This window comes from Heteronotia binoei, chromosome 6 (assembly GCF_032191835.1).
Source record: "Heteronotia binoei isolate CCM8104 ecotype False Entrance Well chromosome 6, APGP_CSIRO_Hbin_v1, whole genome shotgun sequence".
Taxonomy (NCBI): Eukaryota; Metazoa; Chordata; class Lepidosauria; order Squamata; family Gekkonidae; genus Heteronotia; species Heteronotia binoei.
The window spans coordinates 120815710-120833343 of NC_083228.1; the positions used below are offsets into that span (position 1 = coordinate 120815710).

Here is a 17634-nt window from a genome sequence, read left to right on the forward strand (position 1 = left end):
TAAAACAAACACAAGTTTTCTTAGACTGGTCCTCGATGTGGTAGGCCAGCTTATCCAAGGTCACGGGAATAAGCCAAGGGTCAAAAGCTCATCCCAGTTGTTACAGCAGGCAGCAATGACATTCCTCGTAATCTTCCCTCGGCCCAGGGGTCATTTTATAGAAAAAGGGGTGCTGGAGCTCATTAGCACAACTCATTTGCATATGCCACACACCCCTGACATCACCGCAAGGTGTACTAAATTCTATCAGCTCAGCATCTACCTTAAAATGCTTCTTAATTATAATTGCCATAATAAAACCTTACTCCCATTAAAAAGGTAAAAATAGTTTTCTGTGCAAGCACCAGTCATTTCCAACTCTGAGGTGATGTCACATCATGACAGACTTTCTACAGGGTGGTTTGCCATTGCCTTCCCCAGTCATCTACACTTTCCCCCCAGCAAGCTGGGTACTCATTTTACCAACCTCGGAAGGATGGAAGGCTGAGTCAACCTTGAGCTGGCTACCTGAACCCAGCTTCCCCCCAGGATCGAACTCAGGTCGTGAGCAGAGAGCTTCGACTGCAATACTTCAGCTTTACCACTCTGCACCACGGGGCTCTAATGACTCCCATTACTTTCTCCTATGTGGCCACAGTGGCATGAGGAAGATTTCCATCTGTCTGCTTTATATGTCTTGGTTATTTTCCCATTTTTTTGTGGGGGAAAATATTAGAAAGTTTGTCAAACCTTAGAGTTCAGAAAAATTCTCACAGGGAGTTTGAACAAGGGAGCCAGAAGCAAGTATTTGGGGGGTGGGGTGGGGAGGGGTAAGAAAGTAAGAGCACAATAAAATTTAGAGGTTCCGAAGCTCTGCTCCTATGAGTTTCTGCCCAAAATGAGGCTTGCCTCCACCCATTGCCACCATCAGTTCATCCTTCCACCAACTGCTCTTTCACAATGCCCCAAATTCTCGCTTCAATCATCCTGTTTTTCAGTCCCCTCCAAAAAGCAAATAAGGTGGGCGTTTTCTTCACATCCTTCAGGAGGCTGCTTCAGATCGTAGCAGCTGCGACAGATAAAAGCCACAAGTCCAAGGAGGGAAAATGAGGAGAAGGTACTACAATAAACAGTCGCCACACCAGCTCATTTACAGCGAGGAACAGAACAATTTTTTTTAAAACATGCCATTTTACACCGAAAGAAGTTGGTTTAAGAAGTAAAATCAAAAGGAGATTCCCTCCCACAACTTTGTTGCAATAACAGACTGGACTGAGACGACACAGGCCAGGCACATTTCAGACTAGGGAAGGAAGAGTATAAAGTGAAACTGTGGGAAGCAACCAGGAAACAGAAGAAGGCAGGGGGAACTATTTAGAGTCTACTTTTTATTGATGGCACACAAATGCCTCAAATAATTAAATACAGCCCCACAAGCATTAAAAATACACACAAATTTATCAAAATATTTGTATTTCCAAAGATTATGTACATATTTTACACTTTACAGTTGTCTGTGTAAACAGGGATATCTATCCCCCCCACCAAAGATAAATTCTAATTATGGGAGTTAGAAGACCCGATATAAACACTGATACACAGTCCTATGAAGTAGAACAAAGTTTGAGTCCACTGGGTCCTTTAAGACCAATGAAGTTTAATTCTGAGTATAAGCTTTCATGTGCATGCACAAAAGCTTATACCCAGAATTAAATTTTGTTGGTTTTAAAAGACCCACTGGCCTCAAACTGTTCTGTTGCTTCAGACCAACACAGCTCCCCACCTGAATCTAGTCCTATGAAATGTTAATGACAGCTTTTACTTAAAAAACCTATATAAGAAATCGTTTCTGAACATCTACAAAAACCAATTCTCATCAGGCTATTATGAAATTAATTACACTACATTCATATATAGCATAATTAATTAACAGTATAAGAATATACACAAAGAAGACTGAAATAACAGAAACCTTCAGCTGTGAGTTGCATGTGGTTTCTTAAAGGAGACAGGGAGGTACTGTCCATCAGCCTGCAAGCCTCTCTGGCTAAATTGTCTCCTCTGTTGGAATGAAGTGGGATTTTCTACCTGAGGCATTTTGTGTTCTTGAGGGATGGGGTTACCATGACTGGCTTGTATGTGCACAGTTCCCTAAGTGAGACTGCAGAGGATACACAGAAAATCCAGACTTTCCTACCTTTGAGCAGGGCTTTTTTGGTAGCAGGAACTCCTTTGCATATTAGGCCACACACCCCTGATGTAGCCAATCCTCCAAGAGCTTACAGGACTCTTATTACAGGGCCTACTTAAAACTCTTGGAGGATTGGCTACATCAGGGGTATGTGGCCTAATATGCAAAGTTGTTCCTGCTACAAAAAAAGCCCTGCCTTTGGGTAACCCCTTCTGCTGATCTGTCTGCCTCAAAACCTTGAGTGTTGGGCTTGTAAAATCTAATCCCTGACCAAAATAGTTCTGATATGCTTCCATACTGCATACGACAAAGCTTGTTGCGCTTAGCAGCTCTCTTGCCCAAGTTTTTGGAATCAAAATCACCTTCGTACCATTTCTAGGGATGGGATAGTGTGAAAGATGTAACAGGCAACATGGCTTGTTTGCAAATAGGACCTCAGTAATCCAGCAGCAGATCTTGCCAAATGTGGACCCTTGAAGAGTTGCCCAGGAACACACACACACAAATCATAGCCAGGAAGCTGCTGTGCTATCCGAGGGTGTGCCAAGACACACATTACAGCATCCACACAACCACAAGCATAAGGCACAGATGAAGACAAATGCCAGCAGACCACTGGGTACATTTGGAATTCCACAACAGAACAGAATGGGAAAGGGACTGAACAAATTAAACCAGGATCATGGAGGCCAAAACAGACTTGCCAGGCCAGTCCATTGCTCTTCTGGAAGAGCCTCCTGCATCTGATGCTCCTGGCGGTGGCCCTGCCTTTTCCTGTCACACCATATATGTGCAAATGTGGCCAGTATCCTGAGGAAATCTATCAGCCAATGCCCTTCTGGTCACAATTGTACTTCTGGGGAAAATGACTGAGGCAATGAGAGCACAGAAGGTGCAATTCTTGGGCTTTAGTCCTTTCCAGTCCTTCCAATGGGGACAGAAGAGAGTGAGCACATGAAAAAATCACAAACAACAATTCCCAATGACAGGGGATTTAAGCAACTTTGGTTCACTTCAGCCTGTGCTCCTTTGTAAAGTGAAATTAGGCTGTCAGGGCACCTCTATCACAGAGGGTGCAACACAGGAGCAGCATTCGGCTCATCTGTCCCCAGTCAGCAACCAGCAAAGGAACCTTGTAGAATGCAGCTACTGTCCATCGCTAGGGAAACCTGACCTTACCTGGATAGCCCAGGCTAGCCCAATCTCATCAGCTCTCAGAAGTTAAGCAGGGTCAGCCCTGGTTAGCATTTGGATGGGAGACCACCAAGGAAGGCCAGGGTTGCGATGCAGAGCCAGGTAATAGCAAAAGAGCGACTGTGAATGTCTCGCCCTGAAAAGGTTGCTTACATCAGCTTGCTTACGTCAGCTGCGACTTGACAGCAAAAACAAAGCAGGGGGATGCACCAGCAATGACGCAGCCTGCAAGCGATGACAGCTTTTACCTTTGAAGGAGGAATGAAGCAAAACAAAAAAGTAGACTGTTGGGAGGGTGATGGGGAGCGTTATGTCACTACTGGACCAATGTGGCCTGCCACATTTCACACACAGAGGGATCTCTGATGTACATTAAAAACACAGACCTGGACAAGAATGCCCAGCTGATAGGTCGCTACTACATTTTGCTTCTGTTGCTAAACATAATACTAAAGCGGGTTGCAAGCAATTTCTCATCGTTGACTTCCATTCACAGTTGTCAGAAGAATTTTTCACATCTGTACACATAGGTGAGGGCTCACAGGATGATCACTCCTCCATAAAAAGCTACTGTGTTGAGGACAAAGCAACGTTATGGCCCTTGTCCCTCATATGCCCATGTTCTACATGTTTTCATATGGAGAAGTCTTGAACTGTGAGCTTTCAACCGTGGCACAATGCAGTACAGCCCAGCCACAGTTATACTACCTCCATGATAGTTTGGTCAACTAAGATCCAGAAAGTTAAGGAAATCAAACTGGGGCTAAAGCTGACATGAGGGTGAGATATTTGTGAACTGATCTGCAAATTTTTAACTGGCTGGGAAAGAATGGAGGGCTGATTTGAAACACGGTGAAATGAAGCTGCTTAAACCTTGATCAGACCATAAGTCCATCAAGACTGTCTACTCCAGGGCTTTTTTTTTAATAGCAGGAACTCCTTTGCATATTAGGCCACACCTCTTGATGTAGCCAGTCCTGTAGACACTGTAATAAGAGGCCTGTAAGCTCATGGAGGATTGGCTACATCAGGGGTGTGTGGCCTAATATGCAAAAGAGTTCCTGCTACAAAAAAAGCCCTGGTCTACTCTAACCAGCAGCAGCTCCCCAAGATCTCAAACAGAGTCTTCCATCTCATCCCCTACCTAATCCTTTTAACTGAAGATATTGGGAACTGAACCTGAGATCTTTTGCATGCCACGCTGCTGCTCTACCACTGACCATCAAGGGTGATGGCATGTGGGCAGAGAGGCTCTCCCCGTGAACCATTTCGCTGATGTAAACTGATTTTCAGAGTCAGACGATGGGACCGTATAAGCAAACGATTAAAGTGTAACAACTATAAATCTGCCAGGCTGTGCTCTTTAACCTTGTGAATTGTGTTCCAAAAATTAAAAATTAAAACACCACTAAGTAAGGTCACAGCTTGGCACGCACTTTGGCACACCATGCAGCATGAGCAATAAATATGAAGTATCTTTATATTGAGTCAGGCCATTGGTCAATGTCGCTTGGTATTGTCTACTCTGACTGGCAGCAGCTCTCTAGGATTACGGACAGAGAAGTCTTCCCCAAGACCTGTAATTTATGATCCCTTAACTGGAGATGCCAGAGTTTGGATCCAGGACTCTGCACTGAGCCAAACCCCCCTTGTGATCTGTGTGGGGGCAACCACATGGCTAGGAACTTCACTGCTCAGATCTTCCTATTCAACACCCTCCCCGTTAGAGCAAGGGCAACATTTGTGTGGGAAAAGACCCATGCGATTGGTCCCATTCACAGCACTGCAATGTTTGTACATGTACATGTACAGCTGCCATGTTGGATCTCACCACAGGGAAGCAGTTCCCAGGTAACACTGTGTGTGAGCATGTGTATGTGCAAAGGGCAGTGGTGATTTGAAACACTGTTACTTCTGGCATGCTACCTCAGGGGCTACACCAAATGTCAGGTATCCTTTATACAGTCACTGCAGATGAGATTAAGGTCCAATTCCTATTAACTGAAGGTTACTGTCCATTAAGGCACTATGCTGACCAGGTCTGTCCTGCTGGGTATGTATGAAGGCTCTGACTGAGAGGTGGGTGGAACCCACCACCCAGCCTTTCAACATATACCAAGTGGAGGCACTGGGGCTTCCCCTCCCCCCTAATAAATGCATCAGAAATTAAATGTCAGATGCTATTGGGACAATGTCAACAGATTTTCATTCAAAAACATATTCAAATTTTAAAAATACTATAAAATTGGGTGGGTTGGGGGAATATAAGAATACCCTTTGTATTCTGCTTCTTGTCCCATACAAATTGATATAAAAGAAATACTAATCTAATAAAATACTGCATTTATATAAATGGCACAAGAACATCCAATTTTTAAAAATTGAAAACGGAGATAAAAGAAGGTAAGTCCTATCTTTCTCCAGCATCTACATTTTTTTCCTTCCAAGCAGATACCAATTTGTCAAGTGACTCTTTGTGGTTCAACCAAGCTTCACATCTCTCCTCGTCTGTGGGCTTTGGCTGCCATGGCATCACCTTCTTCCTCCTCCTCTTCTTCCTCCTCATAGTTTTCATCGCGGCCTTCTTTGGGGTTGGCTTCTTCTTGGATTTCTTGCTCTTGATCTGCACCTTCGCTCATTTTCTCTTCAGCCTGAATGGGCAGGGTGGAAGAATCATAGAACAAGGCCAACAAATTATCCAGCATTTTGAAGACAGAACCAAAATATGCCTCTGGTGCTCCTGCATCATCTAGAGCAGGAGTGGTCAAACTGTGGCTTGGGAGCCACATGTGATTCTTTTACACATATTGTGTGGCTCTTGAAGACCCCACCACCCCATTGGCCGACAGCTTGGAGAATGCATTTAAAGTTAAAGTTGCTTTCTTTCCAGCTCTCCATCCTTCCCTCCTTCCTTCCTGTCCTGTGGCTCTCAAACAACTGACATTCATGTCTTGTGGCTCTCAAACTTCTGATGTTTATTCTACGTGGCTGTTATACTAAGCAAGTTTGGCCACCCCTGATCAACAACATAACCTACAATACATCTTAAGGAGCCAGAGGCTGCAGCACAGGACAAATCAGAATCATTGCAGGTGTTGTTATTATTAATGGGGATCAAAGCAGCTTACAACACTGTTCTCCTTCACTCTCTTCTCTGAACAACATCCCAGCGAGTAGGGACTTTAACTCTGTTGACCCAGGTCCTAAAATCCAATATGAAGATGAAGATGATGATATTGGATTTATATCCCGCCCTCCACTCCGAAGAGTCTCAGAGCAGCTCACAATCTCCTTTACCTTCCTCCCCCACAACAGACACCCTGTGAGGTGGGTAGGGCTGGAGAGGGCTCTCACAGCAGCTGCCCTTTCAAGGACAACCTCTGCCAGAGCTATGGCTGACCCAAGGCCATGCCAGCAGGTGCAAGTGGAGGAGTGGGGAATCAGACCCGGTTCTCCCAGATAGGAATCCGCACACTTCACCACTACACCAAACTGGCTCTCCAATATCCTAACCATTATGCCACAACAGTTCTTCAAACCCTCTGAATCAGACCCACCTCTCCTAAGAGTAACCCCTCCTCTCTGCCAAATCTCAGCTCCACATTTATGGAACATTTTGTCTACTTACATTTTCATCATTTTCACCATAAGGCTCTTCACCATTGTGTTCCAGATCCCTCTTCTTCTCTTCAGTCAGATCTCCCTGGGCCTGTTAGAAACACACACACTCAGCTGTGAAGAAAGCAAGAGTCCACTAGATAGAAGACATCTGCATCTTACATGCATCTCTTTAGAGATGCCTTCCTAGTGCAAGGCATAGGAGGAGAAATCCATCCTTTTGTCATTTAAAGATGACCAAAGAGACCCATGGTGCAGAGTGGTCAGCTGCAGTCCTGCAGTCCAAGCTCTGCTTATGACCTGAGTTCAATCCCATTGGAAGATGGGTTCAGGTAGCCAGCTCAAGGTGACTCAGCCTTCCATCCTGCTGAGGTTGGTAAAATAAGTACCCAGCTTGCTGGGGGTAAAGTGTAGATGACTGGGAAAAGCAATGGCAAACCACTCCATAAAAAGTCTGCCAAGAAAACATCATGTGATGTCACCTCATGGTTTGGTGCTTGCACAAGGTACTTGCACCTTGTTACCTTTTAAGGAAAGGAATGGTAACTTTCTCCTCTGTTTATACACGGTGCAACATGGCTTCCATCAATCTCAGACACAAATACTTCTGGTAGTTACACAGGCTTAACCTTTATTCCAAGAATGAAGACACTCAAAAGGAGAGTGCATGCATCATATCCCGAGGCTCACACCACGTGCAGACTCTGAGATCCAGCAATATCCTCAGCCCTCAGTATGCCCCCATGTTCCATGGTTTATTACCTCTTCTTCTCCCTCTTCCTGGTACTGCTCATCCACATTGTCTTCTTGTTGATCAGGGTTACCCACCATCTGCAAATAATTGAAAGAACAGAATCGATTTGGGGCTCCGTTGTGTGAAGTCTGTAGCTGCTGCTCTGTTTGGCAGCAAACATCTCTGTTGGTGCAGCGGTTGCTGAGACTTATTTGTCAGTCTGCATTCCAGGATACTGCAAATAAGCATAACTGTAGGCAAGATACGAGGCAGCATGGGCCTGGCAGATGAAGTCACTGACTGAGCATTTAACCTGTTGTCCAAAGATGGAGAACATGCTGGAAGATGGTGAGCTCCCTCTCAACCCCTTCCTAGTGGTGCAAAGTCTTCATGTTCTTCATTCTGTCCCATACCAATACCAAACATTGTCACTGATTTCTCACTAGCATTGCTCTGGCCCCAAGCTTGTTTTCCCCAGCGCAAGCAATTGATTTCCTATCAGTTGTTTCATGGGTGCATTTTGAGGCGTGACTTCCTCCAGTTTCCCTTGCAGCTTTGTAATGCTGCCTTTTAAGGATTAAGGGGAACTGGAGGGAGCCACACCTCAAAATGTGCCCACGGAGCAACTGGTGGAAAAGCAATTGCTTGCACTGGGGGGAAACAGAAGCCTGGGGCCAGAGCAGCACTAGTGAGAAATTGGTGCTAGTCTGCGCCCATATCAACTGTGGCTAAAGCTAACTGAGCTGCCCCGGCAAACGGAAACAGAGATTAAGGCTTGAAGCTAAATAAAAAGAGGGAAGTTGGATAAGATTTAACCAAATGAATAATAGTGGGTTGGAGGTTTTCTACTCCCACAAGTTTCTATGCTGGATAAGAAGCTGAAGGAATGGCAAAGAATGATGAATTCCTTTATATGGGGGAAACAAAACAATATAATTAACCTCAACACAAGAGAAATGGGAAAATGGAGGTTGTGGTATTCCACATTTGAAACTCTACTATTACACTGATAGACTTTCATAAATGGGTGGCTCAGAGTGAGGATAAATTATTAATTTTGGTAGAATAAGCCAGGTGCCTTCTTGACAACCAAATGGCCAGGAAAGCTTTAAAAAATGAGGCAATCACACATGCACAAGTTTCAAGATTCATTTTCAAAACTCTCCTCAGAAAATTGTACGGAAGCTTTGCAGTCCTTGAGTAGCTGCAAAAGAGTGAATGGCTGCCTGTTGAATACTACTAAGTGGGAGAAGTGCTCCGAAGCTTCTCGTTGTGATGGCTCTTCCACAGAGTTATCAACTTCACGTTGGAGTGACAAAGTAATAAACAGGGCTAGCTATCAGACAGTTTTGTCTTCTGCACACACTCACCACTAAATGTTCCTCCACCTCAGGATTCTCTTGTTTCTGGTCATGTGGTTTCAGAGGTTTATCCTCCTCGGGCAGCGTCTCCTCTCTCTCTTGTTCTGCTTCCTCAAACTCATCTTCTCCCTGATTGTTGGGGTCATCAGCCGGGTTGACATCATCCACAGCTGCCTTCCGCTGCTGGGGGGAAAAAATAAAAAAATAATTTCATATTTCTGCCTGTCCAGCACACTAGGGCTATCAGCCTTCAGGTGGGGTCTGGAGATTTCCTGCTTCTACAACTGATCTCCAGCTGACAGAAATCAAGTCCTCTGAAGAAAATGGCTGCTTTGAAGGGTGAACTCTATAGCATTGTACCCTGCTGAGGTCCCTTCCCTCCTCATACCCCATCATCTCCCAGCTACACCCTCAAAGTCTATTTTCCAACCCAGGGCTGGCACCCCTATCCCACCCTTTCTCTAAGGAGCTCAGAGCAATGTACATGGTTCTCCCTTCACCATCCTTCAAAATCTGTGTTTTACTATAACTTTACTACTATTTTTCCTTTTTTTTTTAAGATCAACTCAAAAGCCCTTTGCTTTAGAACAGGGGTCCCCAAACTTTCTGCACTTGTGAGCACCTTAAGAATTCTGACACAGGTGGTGGTGGGCATAACCACAAAATGGCTGCTATAGGAGATGGAGCCAACCACACAGTCAGAGGAAGTTAAAGTGCAGACAAGAAGAGGGGTAATTTAAAACTTCACTGGAAAAGACAAGGGAGAGAATAAAATAACACTGTGAAAAGCAGAAAACTAATGCAGCAGAGCTAGAACCTCCTTCTTCCTGCTCTGTTTCTTGTGTTATATATATTTTTTTAAACTTGCAGGGAGTTGATGGACATGTATGATTAATTTTTAAAAGGTGCCTTCCACTTGCCGCCTGAAGCAGTACAGTTCATTCTTCCAGCTCAGTTCATTGCATGTATACCCAAGACCTAAGCTGTGAAGTTCCTGGATCAAATCAGCTACGAGTTCATTAGGTGGCCTTGGGCAAGCCACCCACCCATACCATAACAATACTGCCCTGCTTAATAACATAATGAAAGTTAAGTGCTTTGAACACTTAGAAGTGCTAAATGTTATTACTGATGCTTGCCGACGAGCCACATTCCCTGCAGAAATAGTCATGACCTAGTTCCTCTTTTAATGGTTCAGGAAACATAAAACAATCCCCCCCACACACAATTTTTTTTAACTGAAATGCTTACAGCAATTCACATGCATCAATACATCTTTATTTGTAACTACCAGTCAGGGACTTTGTGTCTCCTTTCTTTTCTCTCTGTAGAGTTGCCCATCCTTTCTTTTTGACTCTGCCAGAATGGAAATCACTTTTAATATGGTGACCACTACAAAGGATTGACCCGGTTAATGTCAGGTCTAGGCAAGTCAGTTACAAAGATATCAAGATGTGCATTTGCTAGATATTAAAGTCTCTCCCCATCCACTATAAAAAAAATCAAAAGTGAAACTCACCGCTTCTTTGCTCAGTTCACTTTCTGCTTGGTGGTCCGGGTCTTGATCCCGCTGCTCATTCGCGTTGTTTTGATCTTCCTCCTCTGCTTCTTGGGGATGCTGGTTGTGCCGCTCGTAGTCTGGTCAGAAACAATCCAGACCATCCATTTGTTCATTGCCTCCCACATTTAATAGGACCATAATAAAACAGAGCGCCAGATTTGTAAGCCACCAAAAAAAGGCAAAGCACCCTACAGCTTGGATTCAATGGAGCATTTCCATGGACAGAAAAAAGTTCCACCTGCAGAACACAATGTTCTCACTTGTCCCCTCCCCCGCCCCCCGCTGCTCCTGAATTGGGGGGTCATCTGCAGCAGGATGGAGGAGGCAAGAAAGTCACACTCTGTGGAAAGAATAAGTCCATCAGTGGAAACACTCCATTGAATCCAACACTATTTCTGAATACCAAGTGAAATCTAAGGCCACCAGCACAGAATTAAGGGTACAGGTGAAATATAGGCACAGAAAGCTAAACTGCCAAATAACAGCCACTCTTACAGCATGTAGACATAAAGTCCAGTTTCAGGCCAAATGCAATTGTAGGAGGAACTGCTGTTTCTCTAGCTTGGTTATGATCTCTTTGCTGGGCGAGAAAGTTAACTAAGCACTGGGAGTTGCATACAGGTTCTGTCACAAGGGAATGAGTAAAATGTGCCAAAGAGCTGCAACTGAAAGCTCCACCCCATGGAGTTTTCATGGCAAGAGATAAGCAGAGGTGGTTTGCCATTGCCTTCCTCTGCATAGCAGCCCCAGTCATCTTTGGTGGTCCCCCATCCAAGGGCTCTCTGACAACATCAGGCCAGCCTGGGCTATAAGGACTGCTACAAAGGAATGATTTACCTCATTTCTGGAAATTGTGTAAGTGGAGAAATTAACATGTTTGGTCTATGACAGAAACAGAAATGTGTCTTTTATTTGTCTAAAAGGGACATCGGTTACAAAGTATTGGAACATGGATCATAATGATAATAAGAAGAACCTTCTGTGTACTTATATAACGAATTTTTTTAAAAGGCTTTCAATTAATATTCAGTCATGCTTTAGGGCTATTTAAAGATCATTCAGAGTCTTGAATGAGAGAAAGGAAGTCTATAAAAATACAGGGGAAGGGAGGATCACTCACTTTCATCTTCTTCCTGAGCTCCTTGCTCCTCTCCTTGTACGATATCCTGATCTAGATTGTCGTAATGAGACTGTTGGCTGAAAAGATTATACAGACAGGTCAGTTTGGAGTCAGAGGAGGCCTTTGCAGTTGGAAAATATGCAAGCCACAACAAGCTGTTCACTCTTTTGAAAAAAATTCAACTGGCTGAGTGCTCATTTGATATTAGAAGTAGAAAGAGACAGGGCGAGGGTAAGATATCAAGCAGAGATGTTCTGCCAAGCATATGGTTGGGGACAGCAATGGTTTTTAATAGTGTAATGGTTTTTAACAACAATTTGGCTTACTAACTACTTTTCACACACACCCTTCCCCACCCCCATGCTAACATATATCCACTGACATCAAGGGCTCAGAAATTTGTATTATGGCACCATGCAGATATTAGGATTTTAGATTAATGCATTTTATATGTATTTTTACAAATTTGTTGTGCACCGCCCTGCGCCTGCTCATGGGGAGAGAAGGAAGGAAGGAAGGAAGGAAGGAAGGAAGGAAGGAAGGAAGGAAGGAAGGAAGGAAGGAAGGAAGGAAGGAAGGAAGGAAGGAAGGAAGGAAGGAAGGAGGGAAGGAGGGAAGGAGGGAAGGAAGGAAGGAAGGAAGGAAGGAAGGAAGGAAGGAGGGAAGGAGGGAAGGAGGGAAGGAAGGAGGGAAGGAGGGAAGGGAGGGAGGGAGGGAGGGAGGGAAGGAAGGAAGGAAGGAGGGAAGGAAGGAGGGAAGGAGGGAAGGGAGGGAAGGAGGGAAGGAAGGAAGGAAGGAAGGAAGGAAGGAAGGAAGGAAGGAAGGAAGGAAGGAAGGAAGGAAAGAAGGAAGGAAGGAAAAAAGGAAGCTTCACTTTGCTCTCTGAGTGAGCGAGACAGCAATGCTACCATTCTTTGAGACTGACAGTGACTAGACTTTACTTCCTTCACCAGCTCCAATTATATAAGGTAGAAAGAAAGGCCTTGTCACTCCCTCCCATCCTCATAAACAAAGAAGCCATTTGCTTCTACCCAAAGGACCTGCCCCAGATACAACCAGCCACACATTTCCTAAAAGCAAGGCTGCCAACCTCCAGATGGGGCCTTGAATACTCCTGGAACTAAAACTGATATCTAAGTCTACAGTTCCCCTGGGGAAAATGGAAGTTTTGGAGGGTGGAATCTATGCCATTGCATCCCTGCTGATCTCCCTCCTTGCCCCAAACTATGCCCTCCACAAGATCCACACCCACATCTCCAGAAACACCCTGAGCTGCAGTTGTCAACCTTATCCAGAAGCTGGGAGATCAAGAGAGACAGCTGCCCTGTTGTCTTATTCACTAATATTGCCAATATGACCTTAAGCATGGAATGCTCATATAAACTACCTCTACCCTATTTCAAAGAAGCAATACTGTTCTAAGCCCCTTCTTTCCTACCCATGGCAAAGCAAGTAAGTCTTATGGTGCAATCTTAAGCAGACTTAAACCCTTCTAAATCCACTAACATCAAGGGGTTTAGAAAGCCATTAACTCCATTTAGGATTGCACTGTTATTAGGGTGGTGGCTATTTATCTTTGTTCCTCTGAACCCCGGGGTTCCTCAATGTGAAGCTCAGTCATGTCACGCAAACCAAACTTTTTGAACCAATATTAATATATATATTTAAAATATAAATAATAAATATTCCCTGAGATGTGCAAGCTATGCTTAGTTAATTTTGAAAACATTCTCAATTAGGTCCACTGGGGATTGCCAGCTCTCTGGGTGAACCGGTGTGTTTCTTAGAACACTTACGTTATGAACTTTTGGGAATCTTCTGAAAGCAAGAGATTCCATGACTAATACCCCTCTAAGCTGTGAAGTCTTGTGAGCAAAAATTCTACTTCATGAGCTACTGGCATTAAAGCTGTGAGCTACTGCATAGATTACTTTGCTCTGAGGCCATTTTTCCTGAACGAAGACAAAAATATGTGACCTAGAGACTAAAAAACCTGTATGCTAGCTCACTTAGTTTAGAGGGAACATTGTCCATGACAAAAACAGGACAATTAATTAATGTGGAAAAGGTTCTCTGAAAGCAGAAATGCAATAACTACTGTGGTAGGGGCAATACTTTTTAGCATGGCATTGATATGGGAATTCGTGTGGTACAGAGTGTCATACTAGTATCTGAGAGACCTGGGTTCAAATCCCACCCTGCCACAAAACTCACTGGGTGACGTTTCTCTCTCTTCCTGCCTAACCTACCTCACAGGACTCTGGCAAGGAGAAAACTGAGGGAAAGAGAATCTTGTATGTTGCCCTGAGCTCCTTGGAGAAAGGATAGGGTTCTTTTTTTTTTTTTTTTAATACTAAATAGACAGAACATGCCTTCTTAGGCCTGGTTTATACATCTGGCACAGATCACACAAAACAGACTGTGTATCCACAACCAAACAGAAGCAAACATTCTAGAAGATTCTATTAATGGCAGACATTTTAAAAATGGAAACACTAAACACCCCTCTTCATGGTGTGACAGGAACTGAAGTTCATTTGTAAAGATAACCTTAGATGGTGTTTAAATTGCTCTTCATCCTGCTCGGCCTGTCTCCGGAAGGACAGCTCTTTTTCTTGAAGCTGCTGCTGCCGTAGCAACTGCTCTTGTAGTCTCCCCTGATGCAGGGACTCCTGATGTTCCCTCAGGCGTGTGGCTTCTTCTGCTCTTTGGGCAGCCAGCCGCTGCTGCTCCAGCTGCTCTTCATAGGCCGATTTGTACCTTGTTATAGTCTTCACCGTAGCTGGTTCCTGACAGAAGACACCAAGTGGCATGCATTTTAAGTCTTAGGCAGAGCACCAAATTCTGAACTGAGCCAAGCTGTTCACTGCAAATGGCACAGAAGCTACAAGTGAGCACTTATTTTTTAAAAGGTATATACTACTTCTCTGGAAGCCTGCTCGAGACAGCTTGCAATGTAAAAATGATGCAGAAAAGTCATAAAACAACATAAAAATAATCACATAATAAAGCAAGGCACAGAACAGCCTATTCACAGAAGTCCTCAGGCTAGAAACAGAACAGTACGACAGCTAAAAATGACAGAGCTCCATCTCCCTGGGTAAGGGTGAACATACACAACAAAGTAAATTTTGGAAGCTGTGGACCAAAAAATCGCACCCCCCCCCCAAAAAAAAAAAAAAACCAGGCAGGGGCTGAAGGGAGAACAGCTACCAGATTTCTGGGTACAGGTTACTAGCAAGATCTAATGGAGCCTGAAATATGGGTGGAATTTGTTAGTTGGGTAAAAATAATGGATATGGCACTAGGCTGAAACCAAACAAGCACAATTTTGTGTACTAGAGACATGACCAAGAAGCTTCTGCTCCCAGATTCTATTTAGTGCAAATACTTCACATGCCCTTATATATTACTCTGCCTGCCTGCCCCCTGAGACCCCTAAGTGCCTTGAGGTACACCCATTTCTGAGGTAAAATGGCCTGTCAAGATGTTAGAACAGATCTGGATGAAGGAAACAATGCACTGAAATTACAAAGGTCTATGACTACGGTCCTCACTCCATGAGCTATGGAGTACCACATTGGTGATCGCCCCTCTTCCTCAAGTCACAGATGACATGGCAATCCCATGGGGTTTTCAAGGCAAGAGACGTTCAGAGGTGATTTCCCATTGCCTGCCTCAGCTTATTTCTTGGTGGTCTCCTTTTCCTATACTGACCAGGGCTTAGCTTCCAAGATCAGATGAGATCAGGCTATCTTGGGCTATCCAGAGCAGGGCACATTCACAGTGATTGCCAGCTAAAAGAGCCATATTGACTTCCATTCTTGGCATGGGGCCTGCACCTCAGGGACGCTTACAACTTATCTGTCCTTCCACCATTGGCTGTTTCAAGGTGGGAATCAACTGCCAAACACGAGCCCCACTGGACAAGAGCCTTGTCCTCTTTCCTGAAACATGGTCCATATGCCACATTGAGAAAAGGTGCTCAGAAGAACTGGGTATCACTGGCCTATGATTGCTTGGTCACAGACATACTGCCTACCAATAGAATGCCACTTTTGTATGTGTGTGTGTGTGTGTGTGTGTGTTTAAATAAGACACTTCTAGACGGACTGCAAACGTTAACTGATGAATTAATTAAGGTGTCAGTAGCCAAATTTTTTGGCAAACATTCTGCTAGTCAAGAGAAAGTGGCATAGCAGGAGTATACATTTGTACACTGTATTTATTTATGCATTTACATTCTGGTTTTGTAAAGCCACATTGAGTCTAAAAGTGGCTTCCATGTAAAATAGCTGTTTTGGGGATGGTTTTGCTTTTAGACTGTTGGATTGAGGAACGGAGGCAGGGAGACAGGGAAGACGATTTTGAGAGGAAAAGCAGAGGAAAAAAGGGATCAGAAGAAGAATGGAGGGAAAAGGTATATAAAAGAACAAATGCAACTGAAAAATGATGAAGTATCAATGAGAAGATTAACAAAGGGCTACCGTATGTGAGGAAAGGAAGCCTCCAGAATAGAAAATAGATGGGAATGCATAGAGAAAGTCTGAATGGGAAAAAGAAAAAAAATACAAGAACAAAGTACAAAATGAAGACAGGTAAAGAATGAAAGGAGGAAGAGATGAAAGAAACGAAGACAACAAGAGAGAAGACTAACTCCTGGAGGATTCATTTTTGCTTTGGGGACTGACTGGTTGGATTGAAACAAAGAAAGTGGAGGTTTGAAACAGGAGGAAAAAAATATACTGAAGCCAACAGTAAATTACAAACCAGGAGCTATCACACCCCTGGAGAATCAACATGCGGAGCGAGGGAGACAGGGTCATGCCTACTGACCTATTCCTGCTGTGTTCAGAAGACCCAAGCGCTGAGGGAAAGTTGAGTGGGAGGAGACAGCAGCCACCTTCTGCAAAAAGAAACTAGCAGAGGAGGAGGAGAAACCAGCTCCTGCCCTCTTTCGCAACCCAGAAGCCCAGCTAGTTTTTAAACAGCCAGAACATGCTGGATTTCCCACTACGCAGGTACAGAAATCTTGCAGATGCAAACAGGAATTGTTTCTTGGTCTGAGAAAAGCCTGTCATTCACTGTTCTGTCTTTTATCAGTAAATATGGCATTTAAAAAGGAACCACTGTGTTCCTGAAGAAGAATATTTGAAACAAGAGCTGCTAGCAAACCCTCATAGAATATTGCCCACTGAACAGTCGTGAAAATTGTATTTGAATAACTTTCAATTGTTTATGAATTCTGCTTGTTTCTTTTAACTGCCTCAGACTGTTTATGTGCTGTGAAAGCAGTGATGGTTGTTATCATCACTACTTGAGCCTGAGCTAGGATTGCCAACTCCGAGATGGGAAATTCCAAGAGGCGTGGGGGGTGGAGCCTGAGGAGGGCAGGTTTTGTGGAGGGGAGGGGACTTCAATGGGGTATAATGCCATCGCGTTCCACTTCCAAAGCCACTCCTTTCTCCAGGTGAATTGATGTCTGTCACCTGGAAATTAGTTGTTACCCGGTGATCTCCAACCACGACCTGAAAGCTGACAACCCTAGCCTGACCTCATGACGTGTTAGAAGCTAAGCAGGGTTGTGGTCAGTACTTATATGGAAGACCACCAAGGAAGACAGGGGCTGCTAGGTAGAGGAAGAGCAAGTACAAACCACCTCTGCTCATCTCTTTTCTTGGAAACTCCATGAGGTGGAAATCAATGGAATTGCCATGAGTTGACTAGAACCTGACAGAAAATTTCACCTTATGGTACATATAACTGAAATATATTTATTATTTTCAATCAGTGAAATCAATGTGGTTTATTGCAAGTTTTCCCCCCAACCTATGCATCATATCCTTCTGCACTTTTGCTTTCTCTGTTGGTTTGAAG

The 17634-nt window shown here is 44.1% G+C and overlaps 1 protein-coding gene across 4 annotated transcripts in view; it reads right to left on the reverse strand.

Moving 5' to 3' along the window:
• Positions 1-1352: 1352 nt before the first annotated feature.
• Positions 1353-17634, reverse strand: part of GOLIM4 (golgi integral membrane protein 4) — a 79592-nt gene continuing 63310 nt past the window's right edge. For 2 of the 4 annotated variants that reach the window (XM_060242458.1, XM_060242460.1), the window contains 7 exons: positions 14308-14546; positions 11758-11834; positions 10596-10714; positions 9086-9256; positions 7745-7813; positions 6993-7073; positions 1353-6015 (listed from right to left, as the gene is read on the reverse strand). In XM_060242458.1, coding sequence (XP_060098441.1) covers positions 5857-6015; positions 6993-7073; positions 7745-7813; positions 9086-9256; positions 10596-10714; positions 11758-11834; positions 14308-14546 — 915 coding nt within the window. In that variant the 3' untranslated portion in view covers positions 1353-5856. Of the gene's footprint in view, positions 6016-6992; positions 7074-7744; positions 7814-9085; positions 9260-10595; positions 10715-11757; positions 11835-14307; positions 14547-17634 lie in introns of all 4 variants that reach the window. The other 2 variants (XM_060242457.1, XM_060242459.1) reach the window with 1 other exon arrangement.